This window comes from Nilaparvata lugens, chromosome 6 (genome assembly GCF_014356525.2).
Source record: "Nilaparvata lugens isolate BPH chromosome 6, ASM1435652v1, whole genome shotgun sequence".
Lineage (NCBI taxonomy): Eukaryota > Metazoa > Arthropoda > Insecta > Hemiptera > Delphacidae > Nilaparvata > Nilaparvata lugens.
The window spans coordinates 45,237,108-45,257,597 of NC_052509.1; the positions used below are offsets into that span (position 1 = coordinate 45,237,108).

At 37.5% G+C, this 20,490-nt stretch overlaps 1 protein-coding gene across 1 annotated transcript in view; it reads right to left on the reverse strand.

Annotated features, from left to right (window-relative positions):
* Nucleotides 1-20,490, reverse strand: part of LOC111045387 (titin-like) — a 309,506-nt gene that overhangs the window by 91,975 nt on the left and 197,041 nt on the right. Inside the window, 9 exon segments of the mRNA XM_039431466.1 lie at nucleotides 2,562-3,239; nucleotides 3,354-3,693; nucleotides 3,925-4,711; nucleotides 4,899-5,534; nucleotides 5,682-6,565; nucleotides 6,568-6,855; nucleotides 6,949-8,278; nucleotides 9,767-10,499; nucleotides 11,416-19,944. Of these exon segments, the coding sequence (XP_039287400.1) occupies nucleotides 2,562-3,239; nucleotides 3,354-3,693; nucleotides 3,925-4,711; nucleotides 4,899-5,534; nucleotides 5,682-6,565; nucleotides 6,568-6,855; nucleotides 6,949-8,278; nucleotides 9,767-10,499; nucleotides 11,416-19,944 (14,205 nt within the window).

Here is a 20,490-nt window from a genome sequence, read left to right on the forward strand (position 1 = left end):
TGCATTCTCGAAGAAATATTTCAGGTGTAAGTGATGTAAATGAGTGATACATGTTGTAGAACTTGTAAACAGTTCTCAATACACTCCATTCATCACGTTGAACAAGAGTGTTTATTATGCACATAAAGCACACCAGTTCTACCTGAGAACCTATTATCCTATATTATGAGAGAAAGCTCAGAATAATTTTTCAGATTAGAAAAATTAGTTGTACAATGCTCAGAGGCCTTCTAACTTTCAATCTGCTTTTTCTGACCTTTATAATATGAGAGTAGCCAATCTACATTTTTCAATGAGAGTTAAGCCTATTCATATTTGAAAACATAGATTTTCCCACTGATCCGTTACACTCATACGTAGAAGAATAAACCCAAAATTCGATAAATAGATTAATTGGAGTACCCTCACAATAGTTTTCCTCAACAATCTAGGTCACACTCAGCTTGAAAAACCCATATTAAATTTGGAACTTCTTATGTTTATGTTTGAAGGGACGGATTCAAGATCCAAAGGTTCGAGGAACCTCACACGTCAACCGAAGCTTATTGTGTGTCTGGAACTTCTTAACTTGTCACTCAACAAATAATTCTAGGTTGATGAATTAGTTCTACTACTGTTATACACATTCAAATATGAATACCAACACTGGATTTCTATGAATTGATAATACTTTTTAAAAATAATTCAGACAAGTGATTATTAGATAGAAAAATATAATATAAATTTGTCATTTGAAGTTGTACAGTTAAGCCAAACAAAAAAACTGAAAATAAACTTAGTAGCTTTTGCTACAAAATAGATATTGATTTCCATTTAAATAGAAGCTGACTATGATCATACTTGATGATACATTCTCTACAGTAGTAGCATTTATAAAGTCAATTTATTCTTAGTGAAAAAAGCTGTTTCGAAAAAAGAATATTGATAAATTGTCCTAATGTACCTAACACTAGAGGCCAATGCACACAGCAACAGACAGACGAACGTAGACATACAGAGGAAAATCAAAAGTCGGCATGAAGATTTGAGCAGACATACACACAAAGATGAACGTCTGTGTTCATTGCAGCAATTAGAACCTGGCGAAGGATTCTCCCTCCAACTGCATACGTTTTTTTGTTGCTGTGTGCAATGGACACACTATGATCATACCATGCATATTTGAATAACCAAGCATAAACCAAATCATTAAAAAGCCAACTTCACTAATAGACCAGTCATTATACACATTGGCACTTGCAAAATATATTGTAGTTCTGATTTTTTAATACATTGTTTGGACTGATGAGAGAAGTCCAGAACAAATTTTTTCATGCAAAATTTTCTTGTGCTAAATACAGAGTGCCCCAAAAGCTTGTATTTTTTGTTTGTTTTCAAGTTTTCAGCTGATTCAGCCATTGGACAGGAAAATTTTCTCTCGCCTTTTCTATGATACATTTTTGAATAGAATGGGATCATCAAGAGCTCTCTATCTTCATTGAGTACTGAGTTACTGTTTTTTTTTCAAATTGAGTACGATTTTAAAGAAAAAAGATTTTGATGAATTTCAGTTTTTATCAATAATATCTTCTGATTGTCACCATTGAACTGTACAAATCAAAATCCCCCTGGGTGTAATTTTGTGCTCTACAACCTGAGACCAGGTAGACCACCCTATCAAATGTAGATTTCCAGGTACACCTGAAATGCTCATTGTATTTCGGAAAACACCGAATTTTTAACCATCATCACTAGTTTCATTGTCCTCAAATCGAGATTTTGCAAATGATGTGGGTTTCTAGAATTATGTTTTATTTGAATCACCCATCAGATGTACTATGGCATTTTACCTGGTAGTAACAGGTATTTCACACAGATGCAACCCAAATTTTAAGAAGATAGAAGTAATTATGTAAGAATTTTAGGAAACCGAACCTCTATTTTGGCAGAAGTTTATGAAAACACAAATTGAAGTGATAGTTTGAGATAGCTAGTCATTCATTAGTGATTTTGTTAGCTTTCATTTTGTTGAATTGTGTCAGAATTCGTTTTTACCAAGGATGAAAGCATGTTTATTCTATAAACTTAATATTGTTTGCCTATCTTACAAATCTGGGCAAGATATGTTATGAATAGTTTCCTCGTACTCAGAGCTGTTTTTGTAAAGATATAAGGTACTAGAATGCAATGTTCTAGTGAGTGGTATTGAAAAGGGGGGTCCGCACCTAGGAGATCTTAAAATCTAACTTGAAAAATTGTGTTTTTAAGGTAATTGGGAGCAAGAAAAAAAATCAAAAAGGGAAAAATTAAAATGCAAGAATAGGCTAATCGATAAGCATGAAAATTCATTATTGTATTGACATTTAAGCCATGTTAGATAATCATGAGAAAATAACTTACCTTGTGCTTTTAGCTAGAATGTAAGGAGTAAATAAAATTTATGAGAATGCAATTATGTATTGTATTAATGTGGAGCATAATGTAGTGGGATGATATCAAGTGGATTGTTTTAGAGCTAATGTAGAATAAACAGATTATGTGAATCATTTGTAAGAAGTTGATATAAGGTTTTGTATATATACCTGTGTTCTCAGAAACATGATGTTCTGTTGTAACAGGAGCAGGAGCTGAACTCTGTTCAGGCTGAGTAGAGTGTTGTGTGAGATTGGATTCTAGTTTGGCACTGCTATCTGGTTTCTTCTTCTTCTTCTTTGGATGTACACTACCAAGCTCAAGTGAGCCAAGATCGATTTCACGAGATTCAGGTATGATTGGAGATTTAACCTTCTTCAAGATATCATGTAGCAAGCTACCAACATCATCCCCTTCTAGTGCATCGTTTCCAAATTCATCATAAACAGCAACTGTTTCCATTACAGGAAGGAATTCAACAATGTCAGAAGGTTTCACAAGTGTTTTCTTGGGCTTGCTGATTTTCGGTTTAGGAGGTTCATCATCATGTACTGTTTCTTCAATGACCCTGGTTTCATTAACATTGGAAAAAGTGACTTTCTTCTTCTTTTTGATACCAAGAAGCTCAGTATCAGGGGAAATGGGAGAAACATCACTTTGATTAGAAGGTAACTCAGAAATCTCATTTTCTGGTAGTAATGGACTATCCAAAATATCCTCAACTGTGAGTTTCTCCTCTTGTAACACATTCTTGTCATCTTCTGTCTCAAATGAAAGTACATCTCCGGTTGTCAATTCATCTATTACTTCTTCAATGTGTGAATCATTTTCCACTGGAAGTTTTAAAGCAATCTTCTTCCTTCCCTTATCATCATTTGTCACTACAGTCTGGATTTCTGTGGTTGTCATTTCATCTGGAACTTCCTCAATTACTGGTTTCTCTTCTTCAGGTAATTTGGGTATTTCTTTGGTCTCTTCAACTGGTGCTTCAGGTTGTTCTTCAACAGTTGGTTTATCCTCTTGTAGGACAGTTACTTCTTCTTTTCCACCCTTCACCTTCTTGATGAGTTTCTTCTTAACCACCTTCTTCACACCTTTGTCATCAGGTACAATTGTCTCTACTTCAGTTATTGTAACTTGATCAAGATCTTCTTTGACAATGTCTGGTACTACAGATTCTATTTCGGGCAATGTTGTGCACTGTTCATCAGTGATCACTCCTTCAGTGGGTGTTTCTTCAGTAACCTGTTCAACCCCTTGCTTGATAGTCTTGACCACTTTTTTCTTGACAATCTTCTTCTTCCCTTGTCATCCTTTGTCACTACAGTCTGGATTTCTGTGGTTGTCATTTCATCTGGAACTTCCTCAATAACTGGTTTCTCTTCTTCAGGTAATTGGGTATTTCTTTGGTCTCTTCAACTGGTGCTTCTGGTAGTTCTTCAACAGTTGGTTTATCCTCTTGTAGGACAGTTACTTCTTCTTTTCCACCCTTCACCTTCTTGATGAGTTTCTTCTTGACCACCTTCTTCACACCTTGTCATCAGGTACAATTGTCTCTACTTCAGTTATTGTAACTTGATCAAGATCTTCTTTGACAATGTCTGGTACTACAGATTCTATTTCGGGCAATGTTGTGCACTGTTCATCAGTGATGACTCCTTCAGAAGGTGTTTCTTCAGTAACCTGTTCAACACCTTGCTTGATAGTCTTGACCACTTTTTTCTTGACAATCTTCTTCCTTCCCTTGTCATCCTTTGTCACTACAGTCTGGATTTCTGTGGTTGTCATTTCATCTGGAACTTCCTCAATTACTGGTTTCTCTTCTTCAGGTAATTTGGGTATTTCTTTGGTCTCTTCAACTGGTGCTTCTGGTAGTTCTTCAACAGTTGGTTTATCCTCTTTTAGGACAGTTACTTCTTCTTTTCCACCCTTCACCTTCTTGATGAGTTTCTTCTTGACCACCTTCTTCACACCTTTGTCATCAGGTACAATTGTCTCTACTTCAGTTATTGTAACTTGATCAAGATCTTCTTTGACAATGTCTGGTACTACAGATTCTATTTCGGACAATGTTGTGTACTGTTCATCAGTGATCACTCCTTCAGTGGGTGTTTCTTCAGTAACCTGTTCAACACCTTGCTTGATGGTCTTGACCACTTTTTTCTTGACAACCTTCTTCTTCCCGTTGTCATCCTTTGTCACTACAGTCTGGATTTCTGTGGTTGTCATTTCATCTGGAACTTCCTCAATTACTGGTTTCTCTTCTTCAGGTAATTGGGTATTTCTTTTGTCTCTTCTACTGGTGCTTCTGGTAGTTCCTCTACAGTTGGTTTATCCTCTTTTAGGACAGTTACTTCTTCTTTTCCACCCTTGACCTTCTTGATGAGTTTCTTCTTGACCACCTTCTTCACACCTTTGTCATCAGGTACAATTGTCTCTACTTCAGTTATTGTAACTTGATCAAGATCTTCTTTGACAATGTCTGGTACTACAGATTCTATTTCGGCAATGTTGTGCACTGTTCATCAGTGATCACTCCTTCAGTGGGTGTTTCTTCAGTAACCTGTTCAACCCCTTGCTTGATAGTCTTGACCACTTTTTTCTTGACAATCCTCTTCCTTCCCTTGTCATCCTTTGTCACTACAGTCTGGATTTCTGTGGTTATCATTTCATCTGGAACTTCCTCAATTATTGGTTTCTCTTCTTCAGGTAATTTGGGTATTTCTTTGGTCTCTTCAACTGGTGCTTCTGGTAGTTCTTCAACAGTTGGTTTATCCTCTTGTAGGACAGTTACTTCTTCTTTTCCACCCTTTACCTTCTTGATGAGTTTCTTCTTGACCACCTTCTTCACACCTTTGTCATCAGGTACAATTGACTCTACTTCAGTTATTGTAACTTGATCTACATCTCCTTTGACAATGTCTGGTACTACAGATTCTATTTCGGGCAATGTTGTGCACTGTTCATCTGTGATCACTCCTTCAGTGGGTGTTTCTTCAGTAACCTGTTCAACCCCTTGCTTGATAGTCTTGACCACTTTTTTCTTGACAATCTTCTTCCTTCCCTTATCATCATTTGTCACTACAGTCTGGATTTCTGTGGTTATCATTTCATCTGGAACTTCCTCAATACTGGTTTCTCTTCTTCAGGTAATTGGGTATTTCTTTGGTCTCTTCAACTGGTGCTTCAGGTTGTTCTTCAACAGTTGGTTTATCCTCTTTTAGGACAGTTACTTCTTCTTTTCCACCCTTTACCTTCTTGATGAGTTTCTTCTTAACCACCTTCTTCACACCTTGTCATCAGGTACAATTGTCTCTACTTCAGTTATTGTAACTTGATCAAGATCTTCTTTGACAATGTCTGGTACTACAGATTCTATTTCGGGCAATGTTGTGCACTGTTCATCAGTGATGACTCCTTCAGAAGGTGTTTCTTCAGTAACCTGTTCAACACCTTGCTTGATAGTCTTGACCACTTTTTTCTTGACAATCTTCTTCCTTCCCTTGTCATCCTTTGTCACTACAGTCTGGATTTCTGTGGTTGTCATTTCATCTGGAACTTCCTCAATTATTGGTTTCTCTTCTTCAGGTAATTTGGGTATTTCTTTGGTCTCTTCAACTGGTGCTTCTGGTAGTTCTTCAACAGTTGGTTTATCCTCTTGTAGGACAGTTACTTCTTCTTTTCCACCCTTCACCTTCTTGATGAGTTTCTTCTTGACCACCTTCTTCACACCTTTGTCATCAGGTACAATTGTCTCTACTTCAGTTATTGTAACTTGATCAAGATCATCTTTGACAATGTCTGGTACTACAGATTCTATTTCGGGCAATGTTGTGCACTGTTCATCAGTGATCACTCCTTCAGTGGGTGTTTCTTCAGTAACCTGTTCAACACCTTGCTTGATAGTCTTGACCACTTTTTTCTTGACAATCTTCTTCCTTCCCTTGTCATCCTTTGTCACTACAGTCTGGATTTCTGTGGTTGTCATTTCATCTGGAACTTCCTCAATTACTGGTTTCTCTTCTTCAGGTAATTTGGGTATTTCTTTCGTCTCTTCTACTGGTGCTTCTGGTAGTTCTTCAACAGTTGGTTTATCCTCTTGTAGGACAGTTACTTCTTCTTTTCCACCCTTCACCTTCTTGATGAGTTTCTTCTTGACCACCTTCTTCACACCTTCTCTACTTCAGTTATTGTAACTTGATCAAGATCATCTTTGACAATGTCTGGTACTACAGATTCTATTTCGGGCAATGTTGTGCACTGTTCATCAGTGATCACTCCTTCAGTGGGTGTTTCTTCAGTAACCTGTTCAACCCCTTGCTTGATAGTCTTGACCACTTTTTTCTTGACAACCTTCTTCTTCCCGTTGTCATCCTTTGTCACTACAGTCTGGATTTCTGTGGTTGTCATTTCATCTGGAACTTCCTCAATTACTGGTTTCTCTTCTTCAGGTAATTTGGGTATTTCTTTGGTCTCTTCAACTGGTGCTTCTGGTAGTTCTTCGACAGTTGGTTTATCCTCTTGTAGGACAGTTACTTCTTCTTTTCCACCGGGTATTTCTTTCGTCTCTTCTACTGGTGCTTCTGGTAGTTCTTCTACAGTTGGTTTATCCTCTTGTAGGACAGTTACTTCTTCTTTTCCACCCTTCACCTTCTTGATGAGTTTCTTCTTGACCACCTTCTTCACACCTTTGTCATCAGGTACAATTGTCTCTACTTCAGTTATTGTAACTTGATCAAGATCATCTTTGACAATGTCTGGTACTACAGATTCTATTTCGGGCAATGTTGTGCACTGTTCATCAGTGATCACTCCTTCAGTGGGTGTTTCTTCAGTAACCTGTTCAACCCCTTGCTTGATAGTCTTGACCACTTTTTTCTTGACAATCTTCTTCCTTCCCTTGTCATCCTTTGTCACTACAGTCTGGATTTCTGTGGTTGTCATTTCATCTGGAACTTCCTCAATTACTGGTTTCTCTTCTTCAGGTAATTTGGGTATTTCTTTCGTCTCTTCTACTGGTGCTTCTGGTAGTTCTTCAACAGTTGGTTTATCCTCTTGTAGGACAGTTACTTCTTCTTTTCCACCCTTCACCTTCTTGATGAGTTTCTTCTTGACCACCTTCTTCACACCTTTGTCATCAGGTACAATTGACTCTACTTCAGTTATTGTAACTTGATCAAGATCTTCTTTGACAATGTCTGGTACTACAGATTCTATTTCGGGCATTGTTGTGCACTGTTCATCAGTGATCACTTCAGTGGGTGTTTCTTCAGTAACCTGTTCAACCCCTTGCTTGATAGTCTTGACCACTTTTTTCTTGACAATCTTCTTCCTTCCCTTGTCATCCTTTGTCACTACAGTCTGGATTTCTGTGGTTGTCATTTCATCTGGAACTTCCTCAATAACTGGTTTCTCTTCTTCAGGTAATTTGGGTATTTCTTTGGTCTCTTCAACTAGTGCTTCTGGTAGTTCTTCAACAGTTGGTTTATCCTCTTGTAGGACAGTTACTTCTTCTTTTCCACCCTTGACCTTTTTGATGAGTTTCTTCTTGACCACCTTCTTCACACCTTTGTCATCAGGTACAATTGACTCTACTTCAGTTATTGTAACTTGATCAAGATCTTCTTTGACAATGTCTGGTACTACAGATTCTATTTCGGGCAATGTTGTGCACTGTTCATCTGTGATCACTCCTTCAGTGGGTGTTTCTTCAGTAACCTGTTCAACCCCTTGCTTGATAGTCTTGACCACTTTTTTCTTGACAATCTTCTTCCTTCCCTTGTCATCCTTTGTCACTACAGTCTGGATTTCTGTGGTTGTCATTTCATCTGGAACTTCCTCAATTACTGGTTTCTCTTCTTCAGTAATTTGGGTATTTCTTTGGTCTCTTCAACTGGTGCTTCTGGTAGTTCTTCACAGTTGGTTTATCCTCTTGTAGGACAGTTACTTCTTCTTTTCCACCCTTCACCTTCTTGATGAGTGTGGTGTGTGTGTGTGTGTGTGTGTGTGTGTGTGTGTGTGTGTGTGTGTGTGTGTGTGTGTGTGTGTGTGTGTGTGTGTGTGTGTGTGTGTGTGTGTGTGTGTGTGTGTGTGTGTGTGTGTGTGTGTGTGTGTGTGTGTGTGTGTGTGTGTGTGTGTGTGTGTGTGTGTGTGTGTGTGTGTGTGTGTGTGTGTGTGTGTGTGTGTGTGTGTGTGTGTGTGTGTGTGTGTGTGTGTGTGTGTGTGTGTGTGTGTGTGTGTGTGTGTGTGTGTGTGTGTGTGTGTGTGTGTGTGTGTGTGTGTGTGTGTGTGTGTGTGTGTGTGTGTGTGTGTGTGTGTGTGTGTGTGTGTGTGTGTGTGTGTGTGTGTGTGTGTGTGTGTGTGTGTGTGTGTGTGTGTGTGTGTGTGTGTGTGTGTGTGTGTGTGTGTGTGTGTGTGTGTGTGTGTGTGTGTGTGTGTGTGTGTGTGTGTGTGTGTGTGTGTGTGTGTGTGTGTGTGTGTGTGTGTGTGTGTGTGTGTGTGTGTGTGTGTGTGTGTGTGTGTGTGTGTGTGTGTGTGTGTGTGTGTGTGTGTGTGTGTGTGTGTGTGTGTGTGTGTGTGTGTGTGTGTGTGTGTGTGTGTGTGTGTGTGTGTGTGTGTGTGTGTGTGTGTGTGTGTGTGTGTGTGTGTGTGTGTGTGTGTGTGTGTGTGTGTGTGTGTGTGTGTGTGTGTGTGTGTGTGTGTGTGTGTGTGTGTGTGTGTGTGTGTGTGTGTGTGTGTGTGTGTGTGTGTGTGTGTGTGTGTGTGTGTGTGTGTGTGTGTGTGTGTGTGTGTGTGTGTGTGTGTGTGTGTGTGTGTGTGTGTGTGTGTGTGTGTGTGTGTGTGTGTGTGTGTGTGTGTGTGTGTGTGTGTGTGTGTGTGTGTGTGTGTGTGTGTGTGTGTGTGTGTGTGTGTGTGTGTGTGTGTGTGTGTGTGTGTGTGTGTGTGTGTGTGTGTGTGTGTGTGTGTGTGTGTGTGTGTGTGTGTGTGTGTGTGTGTGTGTGTGTGTGTGTGTGTGTGTGTGTGTGTGTGTGTGTGTGTGTGTGTGTGTGTGTGTGTGTGTGTGTGTGTGTGTGTGTGTGTGTGTGTGTGTGTGTGTGTGTGTGTGTGTGTGTGTGTGTGTGTGTGTGTGTGTGTGTGTGTGTGTGTGTGTGTGTGTGTGTGTGTGTGTGTGTGTGTGTGTGTGTGTGTGTGTGTGTGTGTGTGTGTGTGTGTGTGTGTGTGTGTGTGTGTGTGTGTGTGTGTGTGTGTGTGTGTGTGTGTGTGTGTGTGTGTGTGTGTGTGTGTGTGTGTGTGTGTGTGTGTGTGTGTGTGTGTGTGTGTGTGTGTGTGTGTGTGTGTGTGTGTGTGTGTGTGTGTGTGTGTGTGTGTGTGTGTGTGTGTGGGTATTTCTTTGGTCTCTTCAACTAGTGCTTCTGGTAGTTCTTCAACAGTTGGTTTATCCTCTTGTAGGACAGTTACTTCTTCTTTTCCACCCTTGACCTTTTTGATGAGTTTCTTCTTGACCACTTTCTTCACACCTTTGTCATCAGGTGAAATTGTCTCTACTTCAGTTATTGTAACTTGATCAAGATCTTCTTTGACAATGTCTGGTACTACAGATTCTATTTCGGGCGATGTTGTGCACTGTTCATCTGTGATCACTCCTTCAGTGGGCGTTTCTTCAGTAACATGTTCAACACCTTGCTTAATAGTCTTGATAACTTTCTTCTTGACAATCTTCTTCCTTCCCTTGTCATCCTTTGTCACTACAGTCTGGATTTCTGTGGTTGTCATTTCATCTGGAACTTCCTCAATTACTGGTTTCTCTTCTTCAGGTAATTTGGGTATTTCATTAATTTCTTTTACTGGTGCTTCTGGTAGTTCTTTTACAGTTGGTTTATCCTTGTTCTCTTCTTCTTCTTCACTTTTGTCTATATAGGATAGAGTTTTTTGTGTTGGTGTATCAGTTTGTACCTCTCGTTCTTCCTTATGTATTTGTTCTGTCTGTTGCTGTTCATCTTTGTCTTGCCTTATGGGTTTTGCAAATGTTATTGTTGTTTTTGTGTCTTTGACAATGTTGGCCTTTGCTTCCACATGTTGTCTTTTGTGTTCTCTGTCTTCCATATCCCCTGAAACGTAATTATGTTGTAATTATTATTATTACACTATTGTACTAGAATTTCATTTCAATATTTTCATAACATAAACTGTGTGTGGATGTGTGTGTTTGTGTGTGTGTGTGTGTGTGTGTGTGTGTGTGTGTGTGTGTGTGTGTGTGTGTGTGTGTGTGTGTGTGTGTGTGTGTGTGTGTGTGTGCTGTGTGTGTGTGTGTGTGTGTGTGAAATAGATCAATGTGTCTGCACATATGGAACTTCATAAGTTTATTCATTGTGACACAATGAATATGTGTGTACTTAGTCATCAATGTGTTCAAATTATTAATTGAGCATTGGATGCAAAATATCAGGTGTTCTAAATCTATCTTCAAATATAATAGGAATAATGCTCTTATAACCATTTCTAGAAGCATAGAATGAATCCCATTCAAGAGATAATAATCAAATAGGCTTCAATATGATAGTAAGTAAATAATAATATATTTGGTCTATCAATTCATATTTCACAGAATTAATAAAATGTTAAACTTTTTCTCCTGAAAATACGTTTTTTACTTATGGGAATACATGTGACAAGAGTGATGTGTTTCATTTTAAAAGTGAAAATTTGCTCCTTTTCATCAGTGTTATCAACAACATTCGTCTTCTATTTACATTGGAAATTTCCTTGCTCAGGAAAATGAAGGCATGCATGTTTCACATATCCGCTCATCAGGATTTTTAGTTTTTTATACAGTTGCAGTGATTATTTACATCTTTATTCTGATACTTACCATTGTACACTCAGCTTCATATCTGTTACTGCAATAATTGCTATATAATATAGGAAATGTACATGCTACGAAATGATCACTTCATGGAGAAAGCTGGATAGGAAGCTTATAAAAATAGTAAAAAATGACTGTACTCACTGCAATGGTATACTTACTCTCACTTTCTAGAGGTTGAATTTCCATGATCATCAATTTGGGTTGTTGTTCTTCCAACAGGAATGATACTTTTTTCTTAACTGGTGACTTTTTTATAGGTAAGTCTGATTCTTTATCCATCAGTTCTACAGATGATATTGTGACTCCAAGGTGTTTGTCAGGAACAAGGCTTTCCTTGGCCAAAGTTGTCTTTTGTAGTTCTGGTTCCAAGAGTGATAGTGAATCACTAGAGATCACCTCACTTTTCTGTGCAACTTCCTGCTTTATAACATTAGACAGAGCTTTCTCTCTGAATACATCCTCCTGAGATAGAGCTGTGTAATCCTCTTGGACTATAACTTCTGATGTTGTTAGTCCTCTCAATTCCAGTATTTTCACTTCACTTGATTTCTGTTCTGGTTTTGAGGTCAACTTCAATGGGCTCTCAATCTCATCAGGCAGTGTTTCTGAAACTTGGTAAACCTCAAAAGGTATTGGCTCCATTATGATACTTTCTTTTTCTCTCTCATCCAATTTAATCTGATCTGAAAAAACTTCTTGAACAAACATTTGTGTCTGTTCAATTGGCTGCTGGCTTATCATATGAGGTGTTGCAATTTGCATGGAAGGTGTCACCTGAGCTGAAATAGGACTTTCTTTGTAGCCCACAATATTCTCCTCAATAGAAATTCCTTTACTAAAATATTTTATAGGAGTTGCAGTACCAGTTTTTGGCTTGTTAATTTCCTCTAGAGGAGCCTCCATTTCAGAAGTTTGAGTCTGGGTTTGAATGACACTTTCAAGAGCATCACAAGTGGCTGTTACTTGTGCAAGTGCATCAAGTTGTTCTGGACTAGCAAAATTCTGAATTAATGATTGAGCTATTACTTCACTCTGCTGAAGTCCTTCTCGAATTTCAATATCAGGTCTAGCACTACACTTTTTAGGAGACTGATCTGGTACGAGCTGAACTGCTTCCTCTTTCATTAATGTTTCCAAAACAGTTAAACTCTTACTTTGCTCAAATTCAACAACAACATTTGTACTACTTGGCTTGAATTCTCCTTCAAATGATTTTTCATGTTCCTCAGCATGTCTCTCTGTTACAACTACACTGTGCTTGACATCATGAATTAATTTTGCTTCTGCAATATCAAAGTTTTCAGGTTGGAGAGATCCCAATTCAAATTTACTGTGCACTTCAGATTGTTGGATTGATTGCTTTCCTACAATAGAAGAATCTGCTTTTCTCTCTTTGAATTTAGTTGATTGAATGAATTTGTCTTCTTTATCGCCTACCTCAACCTGTATAACATTTATGCTTTTCCCCTCTTCAAATAAAATATTGGCAGTTTTCTCCCCCAGCTTGAGAGAAGTAAGTTTTGATTCGGGTTCTTCAACATTTGCTTCAAATTGCTGTAAACTTGTAAATGTAGTTTGAGAGACTTTAACATTGGCTTTTTCATTTTCAACACTTTGCACAACACCTGTAGAAGATTCTGAACAAATTTCAGTTGTTTGAGCAACTTGATGAGCTTTGAAATCAGCTATAGCTTTCTGTTCTGTTGGAATAACCATTGGCTGGAGTTCATCTTCTTTCATCTCTGTTATGATTTCAATAATACTTATACCTTTTCCTTCTTCAAATGATATGTCAGCTTTGGAAGATTCATCCAATGATTTTTTCCTCAACAGAATCTCTTGCTCTTGAATAGTGGATTCTGCTTGCTCCAAGCTTTCAAAAGGAATGACTGTTGGCTTTGCTTGACCTTGTAGAGGTTTCTCAATATTCAAGTTTGGTAAACCAAATTGGGCTATGATTTCAGTTTGTGATACAACCTCTCTCCCTGAAACATTCGATTTAGCTTTGAATGATTTTTGCTCTTCAAGAACTAGGGGAGTTTCAGATTCATCTAAATTGACCTCTGTAATTGTTAAACCTTCATCTTCATCCATTGTAACAGAGACAGTTCTAAAATTAATTCCATTGGTGGTCTGGAAAGTATCCTCAATCTCTTGCACAATTGGCTGGGTTTGTGTTAAACTTTCAAATGGACTCAATTCAATATTTGCAATTGAGTTTTTAGATATTTCTCCAATTTTTATGTTGCTAACAGACATAGAAATTACATTCTCTGTAGTTTCAGCAACCTTCCCAAGTTCAGTTAGAGTCTGATTGGCCTTCCTGTTTTCTGGTATCATAATTATCTCTAGATCCCCTTCTTTCTGATCAATAATCACCTCATTCACTGTTTGAACTTTTCTCCCTTCTTCCAATGTTACATTTATCTGTTCATAAGTGGGGATGAACTTGCCTTGAAATTCTTGTTCTCCTTCTTGAATTATATTTTGTGTCACAAAAATACTATTTTGATGATTTTCACAGATTGACAATGCGGTAACTGTGTTTACATCAAATTTGTCCAATCTGTCTACCCCACTGTGGGACATTACTTCAGATTGAGATGCTATTTTGTGACTTTCTGTTAATGAAGTAGAAACAGCTTTTCCTGATGTCAAGGTACCTGGACTTAGTGCAGACTCTTTGTCTCCCAAAGTTACTTCTGAGATAGTTACACATTCTTCAGTCTTGTAATTGGACTTTGCAGTTCTAGCTTCAGGTATTTTTTCTGGTTTTAATATTGATTCACATTCTGAAACTAAAGATTCGGAGCCAATAATGCTACTGAATGGTAGAGTGGATTTTATTGCTGACACTTTATCAGTATTGGGTGAAACAAAATCACTAAGTGTATCATTTGCAACATACTCAGACTTGATTGCTACTGCACAGCCACTTATTGATGGTTGAGCTTTTTGATTTTCTGGCCTTGATTTTATTTGAAGAGAATGCTCTTTTTCTTCGGCAATAGTATCTGTGACAATCAGTGGTTTCACTTGATCTATGGTCTGTTTAGCAATAACAAAGTTCTTCTCCAGATATTTTAGATCATCCTCCTTCTCAGATATTTGCTGCTCTGTTGATATAATGCCTTCCATTAAATTCTGACTTTGTTTTGCTTTAGCTTCATTAGCTGTAAATTCATCAAGTTTGCCAATACTGATATCTGGCATTATTACAGTTGTTTGAGCAGCTTCTTGGACAGTTAATTTCACTTCAGCTAATTTCCCCTCAACCTTTTTCAACTCAGGCAATGATTCCTCTCTACTCTCACTAGCAAATTGTGTGACACTGATGCTTTGTCCTTCTTCAAATGTTAACTTGACGGTTTGTTCTTTTATTTGAGATGTAGTAAAATAGTCTTCTTTCTCTCTGGGTATTACTTCAGAAGTGATGACATTTTGGAATGGTACTTGTGTAACTATTGCTTTTTCAACATCATCCTTCATATCTACCAATTTATCAAGATTTGATTCAGTGATAGTCATACTACTCTCAGCCACTTTATGACCAGTTATGAGTGATTGGAAAGCATGTTTACCTACTGGCATATTTGATTGTGGAAGATCAATCTCTGCATATCCAGTATTGATAACTTCTACAGATGATGCCTGTCTCCCTTCTTCTAAATTAATTCCTGCTACTTTAACAGAAGGCTTTGGAATACATCTGTATGGATCTGCAAGCTCCACAGGAATTATTTCTGAAGACATAAGTGATTGATGTGGAATTTGTTCAACAATAGCATTTACTTTCTCTGGTGATTGTCTTTCAAATTGTGCTATACTATGCTCAACTGGAATTTCAGATGATGATGCAGCCTCTTTTAAAAATATTTTTTCTTTCGCATGAAATTTAACTGCTTGATTTTGCTGGAACTCTTCTTCTTTATCATGGAGTGTTGTTTCTGAAACAGTAAAACCTTTATTTAAAGTTTCATATGTTAGATGTGCTGTTTTTGTGTCTGGTGCTTTGAAGGTTTTTAATGTTGATTCGTGCTCTGCTATAGTTGCAATGTGTGTTTCTAGACTGTCAAAAGTGCCATGTAATTCCTTGGCTTGAGTTGTCTTTGCAGTTTCACTCACAAAGTTATCAATATTCTCTATTGGAAGTATTAACATAGTTTGAGGAAGCTCTTGAGGGGTGATTGATTTTGTAGCAGTTTTCTCTTCTGGTAGTAGAACAGGTGAGTAAATGTCTTCTTTGTCTACAACTAGAATTTCAGAAATTGAGATTTCATTGTTCCTTTTGATAAATTCTAAATTGGCATTAACAGGTATTGGCTTGGTTTCACTGAATATTCCTTCTTTTTCCTGAACTGTTGCCTCGGATGAAACAACTCCTTCATGAGAAAAGTGTGACTGACTGGCTGAGACAGGAGAGAATTCAAAATCTGGGAAGTAGTCCACTACATCACCTGATATGGTTTCAGTTTTTTGAACTACTTTCTGGCCAGAAATATCAATAGTTGCAATTTTTGAAGGTGGTATAATATCCAAGTCCAGATGAGATTCTGTTTCTGCTGCATTTAATTCAGATATTACAATGCTTGATAGCTGCTCTTCTAATAATAAGTCAGCAAAATGTGAATCTGGTGCATGAGCTGACTGGAATGATGACTCTTTCTCTCTCACAAACACTTCTGATGTTAATGCACTTTGATGAAGTGGTTGATCTAAATTGGCCTTAGCCCAGTTTGGTTTATCAACCACAATTTCACTTACACTACCTGCAGCTATTACTTCTGTTTTCTTGGCAATGTGTTTTGTAGTGAAATTTTCTGAAGCATGTACTTTGGGGTTTTTGAAGTCCTTAATAAGATTTTCAGTTTGATCCTGCGGTATGACTTGGGTTATAGATATTGGTTTACCTTCTTCAACAACCACTTCTGCAGTTTTTGATTGTGGTAATAAAAGATCCTCAATCTTCTTTGTACTTTCAATTGATGAGATTTCACTATGTTGCAAGCTTGTGAATGGTATCTGTTCTGCTGTTGCATTCACTAAATTTGGAATGCTGTCATCTTGTAATTCAGTGAATGTATTTCCAACAATGACCTCGCTCATCTCAGCTGCTTCTTTGGATATGATTTTGGAGACAGCTGCAGCTAGATTAGGTGTCTGAATATTGGACAAGTCTTCTTCTTTGTCTTGTGGAGTAACTATCAGAACTGATGAAATTTTTTGAGGAGCAGTCACTGAAGTCATTGCTATTTTTGCTTCTGGTAAACCTTCTTCTATCAAACATTTCTCTTGGTCTACTGTAGTATTTTCATCAATAATTATTCCTTCCAATGATGTTTGAATAACTGAGGCAGCTTTATAATCTGGCTTCAAATCTGGTACTTTACCTGTAGCTGAGCTAATTTCAGTTTTCTCAACTAATGCTAATAGATTCTGCCCAGATAATTTCTTGATAGCAGTAGCATTTTTTATAGGTTGCTGTGTATCAAGCAATTTGGTAGAATCTGAAAGAGTGACTTCAATTATTTGAACTGCATCTGTTTCTTTGTTCAGATTGCAGAATGCCGTTTTCTGGTCTGGTTTGATAAAAGAGGGAATATCTGATTCAACTTCCCCAATTGTCTGTTCCAATGACTCTGCTACACACTGGGTGATTTCTTGCTTCATTATTGCTCTTATTGTATCTTTCAGTGGTAATTGACATGACAATTCGTTCAATTCTTCACTGGTTGAAGTTATAGTGTTCTCAGCAACTCTGATGCCTTCAAATTCCACGACTGCTGCTTGCTCTCCAACTGTATCTCTCTCAGGCAGTTCCTTTTCATTATCTTGTAGAGTAATCTCAATCACTGACAGACTTTCTCTCTCATCAACTTTCAAAAGAGCAAATTTCATGTCTAGCATTGTGTCAGAAAGAGCAGACTCAGTGCCTGGTATATTAGTTTCAGTTACAATAAGCTCCTCGAGAGGAATTGTTGTGGGATTTGCGTTTCTCTTCTGTGGAATATCATTTTCTAAATCGCAAGTTTGCATATGAGTCATCACCTCACTGGTCATAGCTGTGAGCTGACCTGAAATTCCTTTCCCAGCAAAGAAACCAGGAGCTTTTTCTGAAATGAGTAAGCTTTCTTCTTTTTCAATTGGTACCATTTCTTGCACTGAAATACCACTCAACTCAACCTTATCCAATTCCACATTGGCTAATTTCTGTTCAGGGAGTCTGAAAGCGGGTACTTCAAGACCTTTCTCATCTGAAATGGTTTCTGTTACAGTTAAACTTTTCTTTGTAGAGTGAGTAACTGATGCAGTTTGAAATTGTAGGTTATCTTTTCTATATTCACCTAATGACTTTTGAACATCTGCATTTGTTTGCAAAGCCACTGAATAAGGAAGTATAGAACTTTTAACACAATATTCTGGCAATTTCAAACTCTCAGTCTGTTCACCTTCTCTGTCATCTGCAAATATTTCTGTCACTGATATGCCTTCTTTCTCAATCAAGCCCACCTGAACAAGCTCATGAACAGGTTTGACAAAATCTGATTGTGGCCCTAGAGAATCAACAGGTAGATCTTCTTGTACTATAATTTCATTCAATTTTATATGTTCCACTTCAGCAAAAGAGGTCTCTCCTGGCAAAGTATTGACTATATTTTTGGTAGTACCTTCAGGAACAGTTTCTTTAATGAGAGCAGACTGTAATGTATGAGTTGTTCGAACTGTACTTCTATGTGTTTCAGGCTTTGGTGAAACTTTTTGGTCACCTTCTTTCTCATTACATTGGGTTTCATGAATTTTCAAGCTTTTCTGCAAATTAAAATTGGTTTTGATTGTATTCATTTCTGGAATTTTAATATCAAGATGATCCTCACTGGTCTGTGTGAATACTTCAGAACTTTGACTTGCTTCAAAAGTTTGGAATGAAGAATGTGCCTGTTCAGTTGTGTACTTCAGTTTTCCTTCAAAATCTTCCAGTGCATCTAACAATGAAATTTCTTCCACTGTTAGTGATTCAATTTCAGGTAGTGCTTCATTTGCTTTGCATTTAGTTGGTTTAGTCTTTGGTACTAAAGCTAATTCACTCTCAAAAACTGAGTTTTCCATTTTATCACTAACTTCAAGACAAAACAATGAAGGAGAAGGTGATTTCACATCAGGCCTTTCAGGATTTGGGAGAGATTCTTCAACTTCTCCTAAATTTGTTTCTGTAGCAATGATGCTCAAGTTCTCATTAACTATAATGTCAATAGACTTGACAGAGTCCAAATCTATGTTTAGAGGTTTTACCTTCTGTTGAGCTTCTATAGATGATACAAGAACAGCTTCAGATGTAGAAATTCTTGCTTCAGCCGCAGCCAGTATAGGTTGTTTCATTGAAATCAATTGATTCTCTTGTTCTCTCACTTCAGCTTGAGTAACTTGTAATGAGTCCTCAGGTAATATTTGTATTTGAGCCAATTGACTAATAGGTAGCTTGTCAGGAGTATAGGTGCACTCTTTCTCAGGCAACTGCATTTCTTGAGTAGTTGCTGCTTTTGATCCAATTGAGATGGTTTTTGTTGCTACTTCTGTAGCCACAATGAGTTCAGGAAAATATTTGGTTGGTTTCAACTCACTAAAAACCTCAGTGACTTCTATTGGCTGGGATTCCAGTATATTTAGTTGAGAGTTTACTGGAGTGGGCTTCATAAATCTCCCCAATTTCGACTCTGTATAAGCTTGAGTGACCTCAGTAATTTCAATACCCTCTTTGGGTACAAAATTCTCATTTGCTTGTAACTGAATAGGCAGACTTCCACTTTCATATTCTTCTTCCTTCATAGAAGGCTGGGTCATTGTTATAGATGTTGCCTTTAGTGAGACAACTGAGATTTTTGCTTTATCAGGTTTATTCATAACTGTCTGACTCTCTGAAAGGGAATCACCAGCAAAAGTTTCAGAAATTTGTAATCCTTGGCTTTGAACAAGAGAAGTCATTACATCTCTTGATGATGGTTGTTCAACAGTGCTAAATTGAGTAGCAGACAAATTAGTCAGTGGTTGCTCTACTATGAAAGGTTCAATAGAATCAATTTTCGTTGAAGCTTTTGCTTCCTCAATATGTTTGACCTCTTTTTGTTTATCCAATACCTCTTCACTAACTACAATGTGGTGTTCCGCTGCTATGTTGGGAACTATGGCAATATTGCCCTGCTCTCCAATAGATGATGTCTCACCTAACATTGTCAACTTGCTTTCAGCAACAGTTTCTCTGGATTGAAACGGAATTTGAATGGGCAATATTTTCTTTTGGCTGGTTTCAACAACATTAAGAAATTCAGAGATGTTTTCATTCAAGACTTCTTCACTAGAATTTGACGTTCCAATCCTACATTTCTTTTCAACGCTTTTAATTTTTTCCAAATAATCTTCCTCTGTTGTGGATTTTTTAATTTCTATATCCCTATTTCTGACAATTTTATCAACTATCACCACTTCTTCTTCCTCTTTTGTTTGAACTTGCTCCACTTCATCACATGGTTGAGTGATTATCGCTTCATCTTGATCTTCTTCCCGGTTGTCATGTGAAATCTGCAACTGTTTATCTTCTGTGACTTGAGTTATTTCTATCCTGTCCGATCGATGATCCAGCTCTTTCTTTCTTTGTTCTGTTGTAGATTTTCTCTCTGTTTGCTCTTCGATCTCTGTGAAAGTGTTGTTAATGTTATAGCACTTGTATGTATGTCTTGATTATTTGCAATTGTGAATGTATTGATATTTATCCATTGATGATTGATCATGATATAGAAATTGATGTGTGTTTATAAGAGAATGTTTAACACCAGAGTTTTATTGAGTATATTAGTAGCACATTTATTAGAACATTACAATGGAAGATGCTAGCGCAGTTCAACAAGTGATAAAATAACAGGATTTGATTGAATGAACCAGGTTATGAGAATTTATGAGCCTTGATACGAATTCAAATGCAAATTGAAAAAATAATAATATGGAATTTGAATTTGAATCAGTACAATCTCATTAAATTTCCAATTCACGATTTTCTATTTTTCTGACATGATGATGGGGGAGAATCGAAATTCATTCATGCTCTTGATAATAAGGACAGATTGTGAATTTGAAGCATTAGACATCACTCAATCAACATTAAATAGTAATTATTTGCAGAAAATTAGCAAGTTCTACAGTATAAGAAAGAGCTTAAAGAGTCAATATTATTAGGTAGGAGC